At 35.6% G+C, this 24566-nt stretch overlaps 1 protein-coding gene across 2 annotated transcripts; it reads left to right on the top strand.

The window, feature by feature from the left end:
- Window positions 1-1224: 1224 nt before the first annotated feature.
- Window positions 1225-24349, top strand: LOC140150377 (matrix metallopeptidase-21-like). 2 transcript variants are annotated; one of them, XM_072172389.1, is made up of 8 exons: window positions 1225-1330; window positions 2439-2765; window positions 11217-11781; window positions 16237-17317; window positions 17781-18131; window positions 19207-19458; window positions 21102-21271; window positions 21709-24349. In XM_072172389.1, exons 3-8 carry the CDS (start codon window positions 11560-11562, stop codon window positions 21982-21984), a joined length of 2352 nt encoding a protein of 783 aa, XP_072028490.1. In that variant the 5' UTR covers window positions 1225-1330; window positions 2439-2765; window positions 11217-11559; the 3' UTR covers window positions 21985-24349. The 2 variants fall into 2 exon arrangements, with proteins under 2 accessions (XP_072028490.1, XP_072028498.1); XM_072172397.1 differs by lacking the exon at window positions 1225-1330 and having other exon boundaries at window positions 2181-2765.
- The last annotated feature ends 217 nt before the right edge of the window (window positions 24350-24566 follow it).

Below are 24566 nucleotides of genomic sequence, written 5' to 3'. Positions count from 1 at the left end.
ATGGGATGGGATGGGATGGGATGGGATAGAATAGGATGGGATGGGTGGGATGGGATGGGACAGGATAGGATGGGATGGGATAGATGGGATAGGATGGGATAGGAAGCTTTATCGGAAGCCCAAATCAACAAGGTTGTTCTTGGACCGTGGCCGTGGACATACAAAATATCAAAGTACAAGTTATCAATTATGATTTCAATAAAATCATCTAAGCACATTAACACTCTTAACTGACTCTGCCAAGTCATAGATTTTTTATACAAATTGTTCCAAACGATTGCACAAGTATTACGTAAAACTACGTCATTGATTGAGGGATAATAACATTATGGCGAATATTGCACTGTTGCGGATTCTCTGTAATTATTAAACAGTACGAGCATGGAAATAAGAGAATTTCCATGGTACAGTACGAGTTAAATAAGTTATTCCAAATATTGTATGTTAAAACCGAACAATATTTGTACTGCTGCCTATAAAAAAGTAGCTTCCAACCAAGTAAGGTAAAGTAAATAAAGGAACTTCAAACCATTTGACGCAACAATTACTTAAGCCATACATTTTAGAGTTTCATGATTACTCAAATGCTGTTATTGTCTTCGGGTCTGTTGTATAAGCTTCTAGTTCTAGAACTAATCTACAACTTTACATCAAAACTTTTATTCTTCCAACGGTTTTAAAGCCATGATTTTTATATCAATATTATTTTCAACAGCGTTGATGTTACACGTGTAAGTCTCTGAAGTCAAGTCTCAACATTGCTAAAGTTTTCATACAAAAATTAATCTTACATATCTTCTTCTGTTTCTTATACTTCTTCTTTATTATTGTGCATTCTTTTTCATCATCACTTTTATTTGGTTGACATCTGTTTTATTTGGGGGAGGGGAGGAACAAAACTCCCAGATGGATACAGATTTTCGCAATCCAATATCTTGCTACCATCCACAAGCGATTACTTGATTACTATAGCTTACGTATAACACATGTGGAACATTTTAGAAATCATTTATTCATGACAGTGATCCTCTTCTTTGAAAATATCCACTATTGTATTTCTAAGTAATTACATTAAATTACAAAAATCTATAAAAGTGTTACGGAATCAATGATAATTGAGCCACAAATGCAGATAAGGGTTCTCCGCATTCCAGATACCATTGATCAAATTGGAAAAATGATTTGAAATATTTCAGAATATAAGAGAAATAAGAAGCTATTAGCTGACATGTTTGAAAAGAAGTAATTGTTTGACAAGAAGCTGTATGCTATATCATTCTCGATTTCTCAAAAGATATCATTGACATGATTGACGGGCTGCATTATAATAGTAAGTTGTTTCATTACCTTTATACTTCAATTTCTTAGTACATGAAGTGAAAAAACATAACATTGTGGTAAGGGAAAAAAAAGAAAAAACTGTGGTGGTTCATATTGAACTTAATTCTTATTTTATAATAATGCTGTCTATACAGCGAAGGCCCAATTCCTCACAAGCATGACAAGACAGTTTTTTGTTTCATTTTTAGAAGATTATCAAGCCAAGAGGTTTGCAAAGAAGTATTTTTGGAGCACTTCAATTATTGGTGTGCACACAAATCAACAGTTTCAATTTTTGGGGAGATTGAAAAACTTACTCCAATTTGGAAAAGTCAAGTAATTGCTCAGGCCTGTATTGGGTGGTGCTGAAGGCCGGTTAGTCAATTACCAAGCGACTATTATTAGCCAATTTGTCTTGGCAATTTACACTCAATCGCCAAGTAATTCGTTTATTTAAACACTCTTGTCAAAGACGGTAACTTTTTCCTTTGTTGTCTATTTTGTTACACGTTTTGTAAATCACCACCTTTGAAATTAGTTCTAGCTCCGCGCGCCGTGTAGTATAATATACCCAAACCCTTCGGCAAGGTGTGGGTATTACCGCGGTTTGGATCAAAATATTTATCTATGTTTGTTTGCAGCAAATTGCAAATCGATCTATGCAAACTTGTTAAATTTGCTTTCACTATCTCGCTACATTTATATATCATTTTGTCTATACTAATATCAAACGTTCCCATGTGTGTATCTGTGGGTGCGTCTTCCTACAACATGCGCAGTAGCGACAAGCAAGTGGCACCAAATATGCGTCTGGAAAATTGTGATGCTTATTATTAACAAATTATTTCAGTGACTTAATGCTGAATACAAATATTTGTGCGAGTCGGCCGTATTTGTGTTCCCAATTATGTTATATATGCCCACCTAAAACAGACTCGTTTAAAAGTCACGAGAGTTCTTTACAAAAAGTGACGCTATTGGAGAAAGTCTTTATGCTCTGGTTCGCCTGGTTTTTATGCAGCCGATATGACCATTATATCGCTGGGATATAGGCTACAAAGTCGTCAAGTCACATACATTGGTATAATAATATAGATCATGTTTTATTTCCCAACCAGAAATCGATGAAGTACTTAAATAATCTCTAACAACACATGGTCTGGCAGCAGTAGGACCGCTTTTATAGAACGACGCCGCTGTAACAACGAACTAAAAGAAACAAAAAGCATTGGATTTTTTAGTGTACCTGTAGATGGCAAGATAGGTGGTTCATCGCGGTCGGCGTGGAGGATTGAATACACATCTTGCTTTGACGGTATCTACAATTATCATGTTAATTGGAATTTACATCAATGAAGTTTTGTGCTTTTACAAGGAATTATAAGAGTCGGTCAAAAAGTGGATATTTGGAGTTTTGGCTCATTTCATGTCGACGTTATAAAACGGTAAGTCAGCATTGCGTGCCTACTAAGTACCTTAAGTGATATTGTACCCTGCAATGCTCAAGTGTTACTAAAATTATACCCATATCAATAAATCCCTACACCAATCTATACCTGGTAGCAGGAGGAACAATAGGGGTAATAATCTAATGGCATACTGACTTGTAGAAGAACATCACCATTTGTTATTGTTTTACGTACATTTACATTTAATACTCGCATGTCTAAAATCAAGAGTATTGTAAGTTACTACCTTTTTTCTGTTAATGCATTATGGTACGTAGGTTTTGGAAGATTTCCCAGAAACGTTTACAGATTTATTTTTATTTTTACTTTATTTCGAGAGAGCTAAAACGCAGCATTATTGTCATGGATATGATGAATGTACATATAAGTTGTCCCTTTGAGAAACACTTTAAGGCATTTTATTAGCAGTGTAGCTATATGGTAACCAGAAACTTTTTATGGAAACTGTCTTTTACTTGTTTGGAGTCGTAAAGCGACGGTTTGTTTTTTAATCTTAGTTACATCTTCGGTAAGACAGTTATCGGTATAGTGATTTCAGATTTTCTAAAACAAAACTTCTCGAAAAAATGTTTTAAAAGTTCACCTGGCTTGAATCATGCCACAGTCAATGATGAAAGATGCCCGTGAAATATGACGGTTCATGATTTTGTTCACCAAAATTACCGTCAGCCCCAGAGAAATGAGCATTGTTGTTTGTTGGGGTACCTCATCCTATGTTATTCCGTATATGTAATCGCATTTTCCAGTTGATAAACTTCGACTCCCAATAAATTTGAGTGAAGACAACGACAACCATTTTAATATTATTATGATTAATCTAAAAAATTAAAAAATTATCATCTTTAAATTTTAGATTTTCCATTAACTACATGTGTTTAAATTGCAAATAGCATTACAATACACAAACCATTAAACAATGTTCAATTTTAGGTACTATAGATCGAATATTAACTTTGTATTTTAGTATAGATAACGTTGTTGGAAAATGATTAATCTATCTAGTGTCGTGTTCATAACTTAATTCCTCACATTGTACCATGTTGTACCTCTCATGTAGTAGAAAATGATGCGACATGAATCTTTGCTAGAATTATACCTACATTTTACATATTTCTCTAACTCCAAGCGTTCCTTAATGGCAATTGCAATTGGTCCAGTAAAAGGTTTATGTTACGGTGTCTTATCTTATCAAGCTTTCAATTAGTAATCTATTCTAACCAATAATTTGTCACTGAACTCGGTAAAACTACCAAAAGTAGCCAAGAAGAAGCCTGAGATTAATCTCAGGTAGCGGTGATGTACCTACTCTTCCTTGAGTGTATAGAAAGAATTGCAGAGGTAGCCGGAGAGTGTAGTTCTTAGTATTAAATTTGGAGTCTGTGATTTAAATTGGCGATGTTCTCTCCCACCAAGAGGAAGAAAAAAATTCCTAGAAATTGCAAAAGTTGGAGAGGTAGACATAATACCCCGAGTAAATTTGCAATCTGTAATTTCAATTGGCGATGTTCTCTCCCACCAAGAGGAAAACATCATTCCTAGATATTTCTTGCGTAGTCACAGTATAGTAAAATCAATGTTCAAATATTCAACATATTCAATACAAATTAATGTAGACATTTTCGAAAGGTGACAGACAAGCCGGTGACCGAATGTTAAGTTATTAAGCATGAGACTATTCTCTTCTTGGCTACTGTTAGTAGTTTTATTACAATTAGTGGTAAATGTGAGCTAATAAGATAAGAAAAGCGTAATACGAGATTCTTACTGAATCAATTGTAATTGCCAATGAGCACAGTGCTTTCAGGAACGCTTTGAGTTGGATAAGATATGAAATATCCTACGCGTTCTTTCAAGTTCTCCCTGTCAATCGTATAATGATCCATCGTAGTCATATGTTTAGGTCAGTTTGTCACAAAAGGCCGCTGACCAGCATTCTTGCAAGAAGTCCAACAAGGTGTATTTCACCATTTTGACAAGTCATTTTGAACAGTTGCAAAACGCTTTAGTGTCGGCCCGATGTGCAATCTTGACTTTCGTCTGGATTAGAAATCAATGATACTGAATTCATAAGGGCAAGACATTTCTACTTAAAAAGATAAATGATGGAATAAAGACTTGCAGATTTATAGGTGCTGTTGTAAATTGGTGAATATTTTTGATTTGTTCTTTTAGCTATGCTAAGGTTATGAAGATATCTACGCCAAACTACCCTAAAAATGGTAAACGAGCATAATGTGCTTATTAACCAGTGGCTCTAAGTTCGTAACTCCAGGAAGAGAGTACTTTTAAATCATGTTATAAGTATTTCATTGTAAGTAAAATCAGGGTAATCATGGTAACCCAATGAGTTTCCATTAGAATAATACCGTGAGACTTAACATTCGGTCACCTGGTTGTCTGTCACCTTTCCAAAATATCTACAATAATTTGTATTGAATGTTTGGACATTACTTGTGGCTAGTATTAATGAGTTGTTCAGACCAAAACGAATTTTCTTTCTTGTCCGAGTAACTCGTTAATAGTATGTTCATTTAAAAATGTTAGGGTAGTTTGGCGTAGATATCTTCATAACCTTGGCATGGCTAAAAGAACAAATCAAAATTATTCACCAATTTACAACATCAGCTATAAATCTGCAAAATGTCTTGCCCCTCAGAAACATTAGACTACGTCAACCTTTGCATGTGATAAACTCTTCTAGGAATTCAGTATCATCGATTGCTAATACAGACGAAAGTCAAGATTGCACATTCAGCCGGGCACTAAAACTTTTTCCAACTGTACAAAAGACTTGTCAAAAATTGACCTAAACATATGGCTACGATGGCTCATTATAATTATGATTGGCAGGAAGAACTTGAAAGAACGCGTAGGAAATTCCATATCTTATCCAACTCAAAGCGTTCCTCAAAGCACTGTGCTCAAAGGCAATTACAATTGATTCAGTAATAATCTCGTATTACGGCTTCTTATTTATGATTAGCCACATTTATCACTAATGTATTCCACTAGAACAAAACCTTTCCGTGTGATTTGTAATGGAACTTTGTAAATGAAGTACTGAACTACTAAAAGTGGCTAGGAAGAAGCCTGAGAGTGAGAATAATCTCGCCTAAAGCTTCTCCCAATTTGGCTACTGTTAGGATATTTTGTTCCTATAGCTATTGAAGCCAATGATTGCATACTGGTCCTCTACATTTACAGTTTGTTTGGGGTTGATCCATGGGTTAGTTTGCTAATTCAGGAAAGGTGGTTAATTTAAACCCCAAGAAAATTTAACCCCTAAGAGAAAATGCCCCCCCCCCCAAACACATATCAAAATGATGTCCCGAGAATTGTGTTGTCTTTGCCCCCTCAGACAATTGCCCTGATATGCCACTGCACTAAACATGTAAAATATTTGGACCCCCCAAAAGGATTTGATAAAGACCACACTGGTTAAATCTATCAAATTGGAAGAGTCATTTTAGAAAATAAACGATAAAAAAGGTGGGTTGTCTGTTCTCTCTGATAATATGGCGTCACCTTTTGGCAGCCTCTATAAAATCGTCGTGTAAAGATAAAACGATTCATGTTTTTCAATTGTTTAAACAGTCTGTACCCACTCGCATTCAATAAGATCTTACAATATAATCCTTTTCACTTATTGTTCCCTGGTATTGATTAATCGGTCTGCTATATCGAATGCTACGAATCTAACGTATCATCCTCAAACTATTACCTTGTATTTTGCATTTGTCATTTTTGATGCCACAAATGTAAACAATGGATAACTTGTGAAATTTAGTTTGAAAACGACTTAAGGAACATGATAAACGCGCCAAATATCAAATTTCAAATAAGCCTATTGTATTTGTTCATCTGAATTATCATAACTGACACCTTGTAAAAAAGTTGTATGTAGTGTTTCATTCTGGACAGATAATTGCTCTTTCAGGTGTAAGTCAGTTTACTCGCGTAACCTCCTGTGGTCTGTTCTCAACTCGTGTAAAGTTGAGCAACTTAACTTATAGTCTACTATTATGAAAGCATCATTAACTGAATAAATTGGTACTATTTGCATTAGTACCCTTAAGAATGTGATGAGTCCTAAGATTTTGTCACTTTAAGCATTTGAAACTCTTTGAAATTCTTGAAAGTATGTAAAGGGTAAGAACGTTTTGTTTTGTGGACATAGCTGATTTTTGTAGCTATGTACGTGGGATGGTGAACATGGTGAAGGGCTGGCCGATCTATGAAATATTGATGAACGCAGGTAGATTGTCAATATTATATTGTTAGTATGTTACCTTCTATTCTGTTACGTAAAGAAAAACCAGTAATATTGTATGGACACTGGTCTTTTATTTAGTCACGTGGTATGCTGGGAGTAGCTAATCAAATTGGAAACTGTATTAAATTGTATTACTTCAGTAGTCTTGGTGTTTGTTTTCATCATTAGGAAAGAATTTGGGTCAGATTCGTATCTTGTGATATGAAATTCTGCCACCCTATAAGTAGTCCCGATATGTTTATAGCTACCATGCAGGGAAAATAATAATGTAGCCTACTTTATATTTGGTGGCAAGCATTTAATTATCGCAACATTTGTGCTTAGTCTGCAGAAATTAGATTCGTTGACATTCGTCATATTCGTTTGAACATGGAATTCTCCTTGTCCCTGCCAGACAGGCTAGCCTATAATTCTTTTATGCATCATATCAATACAAACCTATTATTTTAAATAGATTGACATGTGGACATCGTTTTGGTCTACATGAAAAAACATGCATTTTCATGTTTTTGAGATTTCAAGTAGTAAGAATAAGTTGTATACATGTTTTACACAAGGTAGGCTTATTACTGAACCATTCATAAGTAGCAGTATTTAGTTCGTCTAAACCATCTGCTTTACCATTTTTGAATCCATTTTGATTTCAGAAGTACAATATCGTTTAGCGCAATATGCGCAACCTCGTCAAACTTCCAGTAGGCATTTCGTGTAACACTGCTCCGATAAGTTTGTCCATGCGAGCCTTGCGAGGTGAACTATTTTCAGCCAGCAGTCAATATGTCGAGTGCAAGTTGTTTGATTTCCTTGTTTTTCTATCCGAATTAGCCGTTCAAGTACTTTACATTTGTACTTAACATAGCTGTTAGACGGAAAATGGGCCAGGACAAGGTAATGGTTAGGAAGAAATGAGTAGTCAGTATAGGAGATATAGCAGCAGCCTTTGGGGGAACGGTATTAAAGAAGATGTTTTTGTTTTTGTTGTTGTTGTTTTTTCAAATACAGAATTTGTTATATATTTTACGGATCCGAGAATCACCCGGTACTGCACTAATATTCAAAATGCTAATTTATTCCTAACGAGTTGTACCTACTTCTTTTCTTTTTCTTTAAATCAAAGTTACAACTACACTGTAAATTGGCCAGAACACATGGAACGCGTTCATTAATGTAACGGTTTTTTAACACATGACACGTGTTCAACTTATTTAGAGAACACTAGTGTTAATGTAGAGAACACAGGTGTTATTACCTCAGAACACTAGTGTAACATGTTCTAATCCTTTAAACTCTGGTGTTCAAAATTACTATCTATGAACACCTCGGACACATGAAAGAAATGTAACGGGTTTTTAACACATGACACGTGTTCAAAGATTGATTTTCAGAATGCTGGTGTTCAACCTTTATTTATACATTTTCAAAATCTCATTACTCGACAATAAACAAATGCATGGTAGTATAAACAAGATAATAGCGGTGTTCCGAAGAATTCCGATGATATCAGAGAGTTTTCACCTAAGGCAAGCCCAAGGCTCGAACTCTCGCCGATCGTATCTCCCGGCTGACAGCGCAACGGTATTAATCGCTCGACAATAGTCACCCTCTTGTGTCTCTCCGATGCTTGTTCATCGCTGTCAACAGATATAGGCCTACGGGCTCCGAGTCGCTCCCAAAGTTGCCCTGAATTGCATTCTTCTCTAAATCCTTCGAATTTACTCTCACTATCATCCCATTTGTCTTGAAAAAGACAGTTTGGAATAGCGTTTCCCGGGAGCGTTTCCACGTTGCATCGCCATTGTTGTTGTTGTTGTTGTTACCTATCCCTCCTTCAAAGGAGCACCGTGTATTTCTCGCTGACACGTCGCAGCTCTCCAACGCAACGCCTCTATCTGCTCATGCGTTCCATTTTTGAACACCAGTATTCAATATAATCATTCAGAACACTTGTGACACGTCTGATCAATACTACGTGTTCTACATTATACTAAAAGAACACTAATGTGCAAGGCTTATCATATTTTCAAATACACTAGTGTTCTAAAGAGACAATTATGAACACCTCGGATGCGTCTGAGAAGCGTCATGTGTTCGGGAACATTTGCAGTGTACTATTTTACTATTGCTGTTTTCAAGAACAACTTGTCTGATCCTTGAAATTGGTCTTACGCAGCCAATCTGCTAATGGGGACGTAGACAGACATTGTCGCTTTCATCATATTGAATACACCACCACTTTCCCTCATAGTTATGAGAAGCAACATGCCTCTTGCTGTATTGCTCTCAACTTTTGAAAACATGAAAACATCGATTTAATAACCGGGAGGAGAAATTCTTCGTATTAATATAATTTTAACTACACCATCGTCAATATTCATAATAAACTGGTTAATTGTATTATATATGTATTTGTTATTTAGCATGTTTAGCATCAAATGTTCGCTATTGTTTTGAATGATGATGTGCTACAAAGACGAGATTTTCATTAAAAATCATTTTTGGTGGACCAAATTTAACAACAATGTACTGCATATAACCGAACTTTCGGGTCAAGTTGTCTGAACTGTTGCCTGCAACAGTGGCGTGCGCAAAGGGGGGGGGGGGGGCCATGCCCCCACTCTTGTTGGTTATTCGGGGATTCGGCGAAAAAACGTTACAAACGTCCAAATTTACGCCACTGGTCTGCAAAATGTTCTGTATAGAAATACATAACTTCAAGTCAATTCAATTGACATTTCTGTACAATGACAGCAGATGGTTTTTTTTAAAGCACAATGAAATTTTCAAGTTGAAATGTCTAATTAAATTTAAAAACCTGTTTTTAGCTTGCCTAATTTGAATGTTGATTTCGAGCTTAAACAGTACAGGGTTTTCATCAAAGTAAAGTAAACAGTTTGAAAAATGCCATATTGCCATTAGATTAAAATGTATGAGGTATTTGGTCAAAATGCTCTAGTTGATATCTGAATCAACATCTTGTCCTCCCACAACATTAAAATCATTGGCGTGTGACTATTAATAAAGAATCAGTGGCTATTTGTGTAAGCCATGTAAAAATGCAGTTGCGCAAAGTCAATCAAAATCAACAGAACATGAAAATCACATGTTTCACCACATTATTTACAGTACTTGACATTCTTAGTCTTGGCTGTTCCTCTTATGCATTACAGCTCTCCCAACATGGCATTCACACCACGTCTATTAAATGATTGGTATGTCCTGCCTGAGGATGCCAACTTGTGCAATTATACGTCTCTGGAGTTCATCAAGGTCTGCAGGAGGACTTGTGAAAATCTTTGATTTCAGATAGCTCCTCAAGAAAAAAATCCATTGGTGTAAGATCAGGAGATTTTGGGGTCATTTCACAAGGTGATTCAAAGCAATCACATGATTGGCAAACAATTCTGCAAGGTGTTCTGCCAATTACTGTCAATTTGGACATTTGCACTTCATTTTTACTCGGCTCACAAAATTAGCCACTGATTTAACAGTTTTGGGAGGATAAGATGTTGATTCAGTTATCCACTTGAGCATTTTAATCAAATACCTCATATTTTTTAAATGTAGTGGCTTTTTCCAAACTACTTTACTGTATTGCTGTTACTAGCTCTGACTCCTTCTCTAGCTTTTTGTTTCAAATGTGTGGAAATGTTTCAGTTTCTGCTTTTCTGATTTAATCGTAAATGGAACACTTAGTTTATATTCTTATGATCGGATCCACAAAATAAGCAGCACATCAGCTAGTATTAAGGAGGATAATAAACTTCTTCCTTGAACATGGTGTAACATTAAACACTCACTTTTTTAATTAAATTGATAGAAGAAATAAGAATGAAATTATAAAGTACCAGCAAAACCCCATACTACATCCAGTACAGAAACATACGCGTAAGACCATCGAGATAATATCCTAATCAAATTAAAGAAAGATGACGTAATCAAATAATTGTATTATATTATTTCAGGGTTTATTCACCTGTACCATTTTTCGTCAATCAGGAAACATTTATAACACCAGACAGATATTTTATAGATGGCTTGATGATGCTTTTATAAACCACCGGTAATCAGATGGTATAATTTGTCATTACGCATTAACATCTTGAAACCTTTTGAAGATGTTAAATCTTTTTTCTCTCTCTTATTTTTCCATTCAGATCCAACCTCTTCAAGCTTCATAGCAGTCTGTAGTGAAGACCCTTGAAAAAGCACCAAAACACTTGTACCAAACCGGAAACACACTTATGTAACTTTAATGGTATTGCAATGGGATCTTATAATATCGGATCGTGAATCAAGTGGATGATCGAATAATATATCAGATTTTAATAGTACAAGCCAAACAATCAGTGATATACCAGACACGACTCGTCCTTGATAAAGAATGAACACATTTTTGAGCAAAGTTAACACACCTAGCAACGATCTAAAGTTGGATATTACTCCTAGTGTGCTTAAACTTGAGTTTCTTCATAAGGGTATTTTGCAGCTACAATAGGCATGTATTTGAGACATTTTGTACCCAACCAATCTGTGGTATTGGTAGTGGTGCTTTGCTTGGGGACTGTTATTGCTGGTAAGGATAAACCAACGGAAGATGGAGATGATATAAAAGAGGAAGTTGTAATACCAGGCCCCGGTATTCCATCAGCAGGACCACCTGCTTCATCTGGTTTACACTTGAAAGCATCGTCAGGAAGGTTACAAGATGGTCTTGCCAAGGTTAGTGTAATGACATTGTCATGTTCTCTTTGTTTTTATCAAGTGTTATTACATTTCAAAAATTACTTATTCTTCTTTATTGGTTACTCTTTGGTTTTGGTTTTGAATAAATTTCTTTTGCACAAAACCAGACTTTTACTCACGATTGACGGTTTCGTCTGTCATGGTCGATAGACATCTTCAGAATGATGATGGTAGATCCTCACCACTTCTGGTCTGCCGGATCCCGACTGTAGATAGTATATCAGTCAGGCCTCGAGGATCTACCATCATCATTCTTAGGATGTCTATCGACCATGATAGACAAAACCGTCAATCGTGAGTAAAATTCTGGTTTTATACAAAAGAAATATTTATTCAATCTGTTTATCTACAAACCTGATGAATCTATTCAGTGATTTACTTACTCTTGTTCACATAACTAGTTCATTCTCTTATATAATTATATAACAATATAATGGTGAAGATGATAAAGGAATACATTAACATAAGATGAAGAAATAGAGAATCGAGAATTCTTTTAACCAGTTCTAAAGGACAGTCATTAATCCAACCAAGAGGAAACTCGAAATGTTGTTATTTCGCAACTACGATTAGAATCCCCGTTTCCCGCCCAAATTCATCATTTCAACATCACGAAGTCAGACCATGACAAAGCAATAGAGAATGTTTCTGTACTTGCTTGCTTGTACAATGTGTCATTGGGTGTAGGCGTAGATCTACTATCAGCAGCAACTCTCATTAAATCCTGTAAATAAATAATAATATTTTATTTCATGCCTCAATAGTAGGTGGTATATATGTAGGCCTAGTATTATAGTTGATATGGCCTTGCCTGTGTGAAATCGGCTAAGTGTTTACACACTTCAGAATGACTTCGTAAAAATACCCAAACACATATCTTCTAGATCCTACCGACTGAGTAAATAAAACTAGTTTGGGGAAAGAAATAGGAACTTATCTCTGGGTTTGAATACGATTGTGTAAACAGTGAAACTGCTATATAAAATACATGGTTTTCTTTGGGTGTTGTTGGTATTATTCGAATTGAAGGTCATTAAAAGTGAATTAAATGAATCGCACAAATTGAGTTGTTCTATAATTATATTACTAGCTATTACTTACACACTTGCCGCTTGAAAAAGACATAAAAGATCAAGCTTAAAACAATGGGAGTTAAAAAACAACAACAATGAGAATTAAAATTCCATTTTGCAATTACATTGTCACGAGGTGGGTAAATTGGTACTTCTGAAACATTTGAAGAAAATTCTATGGATTTCAAAACTGATATGTTTGACAAGAAGTGCTTCGAGATTTAAATTTGTTTTTCTGACTTCTGACACTGGGAAATTGACTCGAATGGCAGGATAGTTACTGAATAAGATACTGAATTCCATTGTAGCTTAACATAAGATGATAATAATGATGGGAGTGATAATTTGTTCATACACACGAAGTATCCCTAATAAAATATAATAAAATATAATCTAAACACTTATAAGTATACCGTAACCCCACAAACAAATAAAAACCGAGGAAGTTCTTGTCTTTTTTTTCACAAAAGACGTTTGATAGTCTAGTATCTTAATGAACTGAACATCATAATCGACCAATCCTAATATTTCTTCAAATTCTTCATGTGTGTGCTTTGGCCAATTTATGTCTGTGAATATAATCAATAATCGAAGACAAACAAGAAAAATATTATAGCAATTGGACATGGTAGTCATAGAATAGATAATAAGGTAGGAACGTATTATAGGCGAATGTTGTTGGTAGCAATATGTAGTGATATGGCGGATATGCCAAATTATATACCCTGAATATGCTGAAGGGGTCTATGTCCAAATCATAAATTAATGTAGAGGATTGCGGTGAGAAACTTCAAGGTCATCCTGTTTCAGTTTCATTGCTGGTCCATTGCCATGTTTAACCCTTCAGGTTGATTCAGACCCGTTTATTAGTGATTTTAAAGTTCATTTAACAACTTTCCTTTGAAAATAAAATGGTTTAGATTGTAAAAATCTAATGACTTTCACGGTCAGCCTATCTGATCTCATGACTTTCGCCAAGCCTCGTTCTTTTCAAAATAATCTGGGTCGGTTTAATAGTTTTTTGATGCTTTCTTTTAAAACGGACAAAAATATCAAAGTGAAGACACGTGTGATTAAATACTTACATTTCCGTATGTTTCTGGGTAGTTGAGTTACAGGTTTTAATTTTTTGACTAAGTACAACGTATATGAACGTATCGACATAAAAATGTAAAATTGTATGAGCACAGCTTGTATCGTACATTTTTTTAGGTTCAGATATTTAATTGTTGGGGTCAGGTTTCACACAACTTTGCCACGATTTTGAATATCCATGTGGAAGAATGAAACCTCTGTGCCAAAGTCTGAAACTACATACTCACCCAAAGTCATTGCAACACTTGACCCATTTATTTCGTGCGATCAAACGGCATGTAAGGTGAAACCCCACAGTACCCAATGTCATTGCAGCAGTTTACTCTGTTTATAACCCGTGTATTACACACGACTCGATTGTGTGGTTTTACCTTACATGCCGTAAGATCGCGTGTAATAAATGGGCCAATTGCGGCAATTATGTGGGTGACTGCGTGTTTTCACCTTACATGCCGATGATCGCGTGTAATAAATGGGCCAACTGCTGCAATGACTTTGGGTATGAAAATGTGAAAAGGTTTGGCTACAAAACGATTCTCTTAGAAATGCATCAACGCACAGATTCCACCTCGATACACCCGAGCACGCAGATATTTCCAAGCACAGCGAGACTAGCCTCTACGCAGTCTGTGTTTATACTAATACTACACGGTTGAGTCCATAGCATCATAAGAGCTGTGTGAGATCTAGTGGAAAATAGGCATCTGTGATTGGTTTTTGTCAAAACATCAAGTGTTCCCTTCATTAAATCGGATTTTGTTTTTATATCGAACGAAAGCTAACACTTCCACCTAAAAACACTTTTTTAATTACGTCAACAGATAACGCAATTCAATGTTTATAGCAAGGCGAATGTGGTTAATCTGTTAAAAACGACCTATCCAAGCACAATTTTTGACCATTAAATGAAAGACCACAAAGTTTCAATGAGCAATGGTCAATTCTCTTTAGATTGCAAATATTGTGCAAAAAGTTACTATTTCGCCTGTTTTGTCATACGGTTGTAAATTCAATGAACTATGACTTTGCTAAAGAGCGCTTACAAATTGATATGTGCGTGGTTTCACCTTACATGCCGTATGATCGCGTGTAATAAATGGGCCAATTGCTACAATAACTGTGCGTAACTGCGTGTTTTTACCTTATATGCCGTATGATCGCGTGTAATAAATGGGCCAATTGCTGTAATAACTGTGCGTAATTGTTTTCACCTTACATGCCGTATGATCGCGCGTAATAAATGGCCCAATGGTTGCAATGACTGTGGGTAACTGCGTGTTTCACTGGACTTTGTATTCGGCAAGCCATTATTACTAGAGGCTTTCTGGTCATTTGGGTCGTCTAGAGCTAACTATGAGAGCTCTGATCAAGAGCTAATAGGATTCTTGTATCACTATATGATGCAGTCATGTCTACAGTAGAATTCACCATGACCTTTGCAGGACTTAAACCCCATTAAAAGCTATTAAACCAAGATAACCATGATAACACTCATTGAAAACAGCTCAACTGATTAAATCAGATCTTCTCTGGTTAAATCCACACAACACATGTTTCTGATTTACCTGTGCAATGAGCAATGAGCTGGTATTATAGTTTCAGTTGGGTGAACGATTATAAAGCGAACGCTAGGTTACAATTCTGTGTGGGCTTCTGTTTACGAAATGAGACAATGGTCTGCTTATTGTTAACCAGCGTTCTTGAAAATGAGAAGCATAGTGGTTTGCAGACTTAACACGGTTTGGAAATAATTTCTTCATATTTTTTGGTGTTATCTGTCGTTTACGTGACGTTAACTAGGCAATTGCCTATACTTCTAACGTACACTACTTGTGGAGGTCACGCGTCAATTGTGAGACCTCTGTGTATTGTGTATAGGAAAACGGACAGTAACTGCAGTATGAGTAATTCTCAACATATCATTGCTGGATTCTACTGTATGTTCAACTATATATAATATACAAACATTACAAAAGAGTCCCTCAAATTGTTGAAACGAGCCCGTAAAACGTCATATCAATTACTACACATGTCAAAATTTTGTTTGTTTTATTGTCCGCTCAATGTATTACTTAAAGTGTAAAACTATAAACTTTGTAATAAATGTACTCATGGTAATGATTTCGAAATTTGCAGAATGCGTAAATTTTCAAATACAAATATTGCAAACTACAATGGCTATAAATAAATATACTAAAAGACAGAAAGTCATCTTATTTTTGATAATACTATTTCGTTCTTTATCTGTATATTTCTCTTTTAGAAATTGCTTCAAAAATGGGGCTACATGGAAACACAGCTTTCCGACGGTCGCTGGGATTATGTTGACTGGCGTAAAGAATTGGATAATCCAGCCATATCTGTAGATAGTACACTGCAATCATTTAAGAGTTTCAAAAGTGATGAGAATGAAGACTCATGGAGCAATACAGTGAAAGACAAGTATCATCAAGGAATAAGCTCCTTCCAAAAGAAATTCAGTTTGCCAGTGACAGGCGAACTAGATTCAAGAACTGTGGAGTTAATGCAACAACCACGATGCGCTGTTCCAGACAATACTGGAAGCTCCAGGTATATGGATGAAGATGATACATCATTTGAAGAACAGCAGAAAGTAAAAGATAGCGGATTAAAATCGGGACACAAAAATAGAAAGAAGATGTTATCGACTTCCAAGCAGTCAAAATTGGATGCGATAACTGGTAAAAAAGATGCGAGCGGTAAGAAATCGCCACCAAAACCGCGTTTTGAGGACGTTCTAACAACAAGAACAGTGGCGAGATCGACGTCAGCTAAAACAACACCAAAACCGACATCCAATGGCAATGTCATCCGACGAACACCGACACTTGCTGCCATTTTACGTGGGTCTGAGGTTCTTCCTAACAGAACTGAATCAGACTTTGAAGTCGTCACAGACATGTCAGAAGTCATTACTGAAACAGTGAATACATACACTACAGCCATTGGAACAGAGAGAGTATACGATACCGATGCTATGGTCACGGATGTGCAAGATCAAAGAACAAAAAATCAACATCTGGAGGAACGAAGAAGACGAAGTGCTCCTGGATTACTTCAGAAGGTTTTGCAAAGATCAAGAAGGACAAGTAGTTATATTTGTAATCACGGCTTCAACGCTGAACGTACAATTACGTGGCGAATCATTAAGAAAAGTGGCTCGGATAAGTTAACGGATTCCGTGTACTTGACTTCGGATTCGACGAGATCAATTGTCGAAGAAGCGTTTAGACGATGGGCTGAAGTCAGTCAGTTGACGTTCAAAGAAGATAATAGTCAGACAAATGTGGATATATGGATTCAATTCGTCAGTGACGGTGCCTGTAAGTATTATCATGATTATTGTACTCTAATGATATGGAAATTGAAACATAATGTGCAAAATAATATCAAAATACCATTCATCATTAAGACATGCAATTAATTGCTGGATCATGACCTGATGTTATAATATATCACCGTGAGCACAATACTTAACACAGAATCATGAGCCACGATAATTACCTTAGTTAGTCAGCGTTAGTTTACATTTGACATCTTTGAAGATCAAATCCTGATCCGCAGTCTGGCAATAATGACAATAATATTGTGACATAAGTTGAATACGCTTGTAAAGTTCCAAGCCACATCATCCATAATATGGGCAGACTACCATTGGATTCAGCATTGCTGAAAACTTTTGCAAACAGACGCGTTGTTTTTGCTATGTTTCTGTTGTAAACATGGTAAAGACTGTTTCCGCCATTAATTTATTAATTTGATTTTCTGTTTTATTTTTTAACGCAGCATCTGTTCCTTATGGTTGTGGCCAATACGTCTGGTGTTTCTATGGCTCAGAAATGGCAGCCAGTTTCCACTCTTACGTCTACTCAAACGGCCAATACACTAGAAGAGCTTACATCTATTTCCGTGATGACCCAATCTACCCATGGGGCTCCAATAATTATTACTATGGCTTGATGGACCTTTTTACTGCTGCTGTTCATGAAATTGGTCACATCTTATGTCTTGATCACGATGATGTAAATAGTTATTATGATTCCGTCATGAGCCCATATGTCATGTATTTCTTCCCTGATAATAATTTTCAAGTGCCTATTGATGTTACAGCACGGAGGAAGCTTAAGGATATGTATGGTGAGTATTATAATTATGCCCAAAAGCGTTCATGTAACAAATAATTCAGACGATAATACCGATTGCTTCATTTTCTGGTCAACCTTCTTGGGATACGGTGAGGCCGGCTAACAGAAACTGGCGCGACGCGTGGCAAAGTTCACTTGACATGCTTACAATCCCAGGGTGTAGAATCAAAATTTGAAAAGACATTTGAAGATTAAAAAAACTCTGCTTAAGTAGTAAACATGTAAAGTGTCTTGCAAAGAAGACCACATGTGTAATGTTGGCCTAATAATCATGATCATGGTTTATTTTGTTACAGTAAAACTTCTATTCAAGACCCCAGCAAACACAAAAACGTTTTAAAACCATTTTAAATAAGTTATACGGTATTTTGGCTTTTGGTTTAGGTAAAAACGTTTTAATAACATTAAAATGTCGAGTTATATAAAGGTCACGATAACGTTTTAAAACGTTTTGTATATGAAAACACACTACAACAATATTTTTAAATGTTTTCAAAAAATGTTATTGTAAATTATTTTTGCAAACATTTTTGCCAAATATTGTGTCAATACTTAAATAACATTATGTTCAAATATTTGTTCCCAGCAAACACAGAAATGTTCTTTAAATGTTTTTTTCAAAACCTTTTAATAACATTTAAATGTCGGGTTATATAAAGGTCATGAAAACGTTTTTAAAACGTTATTGAAAATATTTTGGGCAAACATTTTTCGCAAAATATTTTTTCAACCCCAAAATAACATTTGTTTAGAATGTTTTGTATCAAGTTTTCAAGAATGTTTTTGGAATGTTATTAAAACATTTTATACCCTTTATATAACCCGACATTTAAACGTTTTCTGACAACCTTTTATAACCTTTTACGAATGATGTCGAAAACGTTTTGTATTTGCTGGGACATCTGTATTGGTGCGATGTGTTGCAACCGTGAATCAAGTAACAAATGTCACTTCCCTCTTTCTTAACTTTCTTTGTCAATGATCTTGCAAAAGGCTACCCATAAGAGTGATTTATGGCCAAAGTCAGTAAAGCAGTCTATCTTTCTGTCTCATGTCACTGTATACAGGAGCTTGTACCGATCCCTTTGTAGCATTCGACTGGATTCGTACGGAAAATGGTGTAAAATTGTACAGTACATATATGTTCCGAGGCAACCATTATTGGCAATGGGAGAATTCCAATCAACAAACACGTTATGGTGATCCTAGAATTACTTCCAGTAGTAGCACTGAATGGCCGGGAGTCCCTAGCAACCTGCAAGCTGTAGTTCAGATTACGCCCAAAGGTTCTAGCCTGAATGAACTCTATTTCTTTGCTGGTGAGTGGTCTTTATAGTAGTTTGTAATCATAAACATCTGAGCTTTATACCAAGGTTTTTTAATCGTTTTATTTTCAGATATAATGATATAAAATAGTGCAAAATTGAATAAACTCACTTCTACATGTATGACTATTACACACACTACACAAAACAATTGCAATATTGCTGAAAAAAAGAATTCTTCCACAAACTGCAGTTGAACATTCATCCGATATTCTGACGATTTCAGATGACATACTGCATGGTAATGTTTCTTTGCATGAAATAGTAAGATAAGGCTAATAAATGGGATAAGAAGATGTCATTTGCGGCGACATCATATGCCTATTCCGGAGCTTACAATGGCGGAAAGAATGTAGAGACAAAGACACTTTAAGTCCACAAAATGTTCAGATGCCTTTAGAATGGTTGCCAAATGGGAAATCACTTTCTGCAAGATATCAGGGAAATGTTTACGGAAGAAGGTTGCACGAAGGTGGTGATTGGATGAAAATAACAGTCAAAAATGGCTGACGTCTTAGGGACAGGATGATTACAATTAATAAAGCCACGTTGTTACTCCATAAACAAGGACATAATGGCATTTAAACACGTAATGAACACACATATCCATGACAATATTTTGATGCGATTCAAGGTCATTCGGCACGCCGCTTCCCATGTGACATTTGTTTCTTCTGAGTTCCAGATCTTGAAGAACCTTTGTTTTCTAGGGCTGATAATTTCTTTCACCCGACATACTCATAAATCATTCTTTCTCCCACCACCATTTTCCTTTACATTGCTAATTCAACCATTTAGAGACCATTGTAAAGACATCTGGATTTTTTGTGAACTAAAGTCTCTTCGTCTCTGCATTCAAACTTATTTTCGTCTTTCCGCCATTGTAAGCACCGGAATATGAGCATGCTGTCACCACAAGTGACACCTTTCATCCCATTTATTAGCCTAATATTACTTATTTCAGCAAAGAACATTTCTATCCAGTACATCATGTGAAATCTACAGAATATTGGGTCAATTACAGTTAATGGAATTCTTCTTTTTTCAGCATTGTTGCAATACTTTCTGTAGTGTGTGTACTATTCATTGGTTTCATAGATTGACTCCTTCATACCAACAGACAGTTTTTAGAGGAATGCTAACAGATGGCATCATAATCATATCTCCAGCTCGATCTCCAGTAGACAAGAATCTTAGTATCTTACCCAGACATTGCACTTACTTATGTACATGTGAACAACTTCCACTGTTGCCGTATCAACACTTGATGTATAGTGACTGCTATTGTTAACCGACGCGGTAGTTCCAGCAATGATTGCTAGAAAGGATTTTCTTGAACCGTGTTTCAGAAACTGGAAAACGGGAGATCTATAGCCATAGCGTCGGTTGCCAATAGCAGTCACTACTCATCAAGTGTTAATAAAGGTAACAGTGGTTGCGGACATGTACATAAGTAAGTGCAATTTCTGGATCAGATACTAAGAACCTTGTCGACTGATATTATACCGATCCTGATAAATCCGTTCAACCAACTAATATCGATTTGTCCAATTTGAACTTGTTTTATCACATTATTATGTGTGTTATTTTGTTTCAATTCTTAACCAATGGTAACATGGATGTTTCCATCATTTCAGGAGGACGGAGCTATCTTTATGACCAGACCAACAAGCGAGTCAGCCGTCAAGGATCCATATCTTCAATGTGGCCATCCAAACCAGGCTCTTCAACTTCAATTCCTACCAATATAAAAGCGGCGTACTTCGATAAACGAGATGGAAACGTATATTTCTTCACTAGTACAATGGTAAGTTTAAGACTATTTTCAAATATGAGAGGGTGTGGCGTGGGGGATGTATGGGGATCACAGGGAGGGTGTATGTTTATGATGTGTGGGTTGGGCGAACTTCAGTGTTGGTGTTTGCTCATTTAGATTTATATGGGAAACCTTCGATGCTCAATATATATGTCAATTGTATATGCCCAATGGTAATATTAATAGAGTAAGTCATTAGTAAATAGGGAATACATCATCCTGGACCAACCTGGCAAGGATGATCTTAATTTCATTCGTTGGGTAACTTGACAAACCCAAGGCAACCAATGATCAGTCTTCAATACATGATACCTACCTATATAGAATTCACAATGCGTAACGTAAGACTGATAGCCTTAACTCATAAGTTCCTTCGTCTCCATTTATATTTTTACAATATTCTGTATCTGTTTTATCATATAATATAGGTGTATGAATACGACTATTCCAGCAATACCAAAGGCTGTTGTAATTCCATCAAAAGTATATCGACAGCATTTCCTGGTAGATACAACGGCTATCCAGCGTTGGAAAACAACATCGATCTTGCATACTATTCTATTGCAGACAGGAAACTTTACTTTCTCAAAGGCGAGGATTATTGGGAATCCACTTACAACCCAAGTAGTACCTCTGTGTATAACAGGGTAAACTTAAAGCAGTATGGTTGGCATGAGAAATGGAAGTATATCTGTGAAGTATAAATAATGGTCATTTGAATGTTAAATTGTACATTTTTTTGTAATTATAATAAAATGTGTCTATTCGACATTTCGAATCGATACTATGTACATTACACCATTTGTGCCCGATCTTGGATTAAATCATGAGAATTTATTTTTTGTCCAGCCCGTATTTTACATAATATGTCATTCATTTTTTGTATATACCATTTTCTTTCTACTTTTCATCTGCTGTGCAATCCTGTGAATTCTTATCACCCCACTATTTACATATTTATGTAAAGTTAACCATAATTATGTTCGCCTCACTGCAATTTTCTTATGTCATTCTATGTACAATACCTACATGCGATAAAATTAAAAAAAGTTTATTTAGCCATATTAAATGTAATATATTTTTATACTTCAAGGTGGCTAACGAGGAAAACCACTTTGCTGTGTTGGCGCACAATTTGTTGTACATATCGTTTTGTGAATAATATTGATGCTGGCATTCGGTATGAATTTTGAAACAAGTAATTATTTTCAAATATATTTGTGTTTGAAAATGGATGATGCCACGCGTTTATATGTATTATATATTATGTGTAATTACTGTTCATAGTCTCTGTATAATATTGTATAATAATTATATTCATTGTGTGAAAAGATTGTGCAAGAGATTGATCGTGCTTTGTGGAATATAATTATACAAACATTACAATGTATGAACACATATCAATATTATTAATACTGCAGGAATGAGCAAGGTTGTTGTATAATGTAAAAATACTATCAATTGTAGTAAATCATTATACGTAAAGTATTACGAAAATGGAAGACATGAAAAGCTATATTATATTAAGAAACACCGACTAAAAATATTAGATGGTTGTCGTACTTGTGTGGTTTGTAAGATGGACTTGATAAATGGTTGAAACAATAATTGGTTGTCCTCGTTAGATGAAAGTGACACAGGAGACAGTAACGGTTGTTGTCGTGAACAAATGAAGACTCTTATTCATTGTCGCATACTTTATGGCGCGTGATTTCAAATCTATAATACCAACATGCGAGACCTTTCAATATTGTTCCACGACTACACTTTGTTCTACGTCTAGGTCGTATTATGGTCACCAGATTTTATTATTGCCAATGATTGTCACGATTTCACCATGTTCATCTGAGGCGATTAGATGGCTAGATCACTCTCTGTAGTCTAGTTTTCAGTCTAGTTTAGGGCTAATTAGATGGCTACCACATAGGTACCAATGGTTGCGATTTTCGTATACCAAGTTACGAATGAAAATAAGGTACCAGTGGAATGGCTCAATTTTAATAGCAGTATAATTATTTATGTTCATGCGCACTGCAATGGCAGTGGTTCATGTATGATGATACATGAAAATTGAAAAAATAAGCGCATTGTATAAAGGAAGAGACTGATTGTGTAAAAATGAATTGTCATGCAACAACAAAATCTGGTGGTGGATTATATGATTTTAACATACACATAGAATGCGCTTAGATTTACTTTTGAATTGGTCTGTTGTGAAACAAATTCTATTTCAAATTTGGTTTCCATAATGACATTATTTTGGTGGAGGTATATTAATATAGTTAGGACATTAAGTGATAATCACTATATTTTGACAAGAGTAATTCTTTCGAATTAAAGGAATCGATTACTTGCTTTTTATTATGACACAACAAAGTGGTTATTTTCTGGATTCTGGATACCGACATCGGGTGTTTTAAACAGGTTGAAATTTTGTTGACAACCTTCGCACCTAAATTAATTATATAGAATACTAATTACAATTATTTATTGTGCATTGCTGTTACCAACTAGACCAATCTATTTGCACTGATATTACTGTGATAATTGGTGCAAGGGAGGCAGCAATGCAATATTTCCCGTTTCTAGCGATTACGTTGATGAGAAACTTAAAAAAACCACCAAATTGACCTAATTTGTAATGCTTGAAGCATCTTTGTAAGAATTTATGAAAATCAAGTTTGTGGTTTTTTAAAGATAAATAGAAAATTTGGTCAATGGTGGATTTGATGATGATGATAATGATGACGACGACGATGTTGGTGAAGATGACGACGATGATGATCACGATATCGATGATGATCACGATGACGATGTAGATGATGATGATGATGATGATGATGATGATGATGATGATGATGATGATGATGATGATGATGATGATGATGGCGATGACGATGATGGTGATGCCGACTACGAACACGACAACGACGACGATGAGGAGGAGGAGAAGGAGAGTTCACAATAAAAAAAAAAAGACTGTTTATGAAAGATGAAGTACAAACGTAAACATTAGAGAGCTTGCGAAATGACGTTACGTTAACTTTAACTTTAACGTCTAGAGGATTATAGAGGATTATGTATTCAAAACCAAGGTGGTTTTGAATACATAATCCTCTATAATCCTCTAGAAGTTAAAGTTAAAGTTAACGTAACGTCATTTCGCAAGCTCTCTATTTAATGTATTTGGTTGACTTCCTACTTAGCAATTTTAAGAATTATTACTTTAAATGCGGGTATCATAAAGATCCTTTAGTGATCAAGATTTCATCCAAACTTTAAAGTG

Source organism: Amphiura filiformis, chromosome 1 (assembly GCF_039555335.1).
Source record: "Amphiura filiformis chromosome 1, Afil_fr2py, whole genome shotgun sequence".
In the NCBI taxonomy this organism is placed as follows: domain Eukaryota; kingdom Metazoa; phylum Echinodermata; class Ophiuroidea; order Amphilepidida; family Amphiuridae; genus Amphiura; species Amphiura filiformis.
Note: the sequence above shows the minus strand (reverse complement) of the source record. Positions and strands in the feature narration are given on the sequence as shown.

What these genes read in the sequence shown, in the direction of transcription:
- LOC140150377 (XM_072172389.1), top strand. Translation starts at nt 11,560, where the DNA reads ATGTATTTGAGACATTTTGTACCCAACCAATCTGTGGTATTGGTAGTG. An exon ending in GAAGCTTAAGGATATGTATG is followed by an intron (nt 18,132 to 19,206) that starts GTGAGTATTATA and finishes CACTGTATACAG; the next exon opens with GAGCTTGTACCGATCCCTTT. An exon ending in ATTTCTTCACTAGTACAATG is followed by an intron (nt 21,272 to 21,708) that starts GTAAGTTTAAGA and finishes CATATAATATAG; the next exon opens with GTGTATGAATACGACTATTC.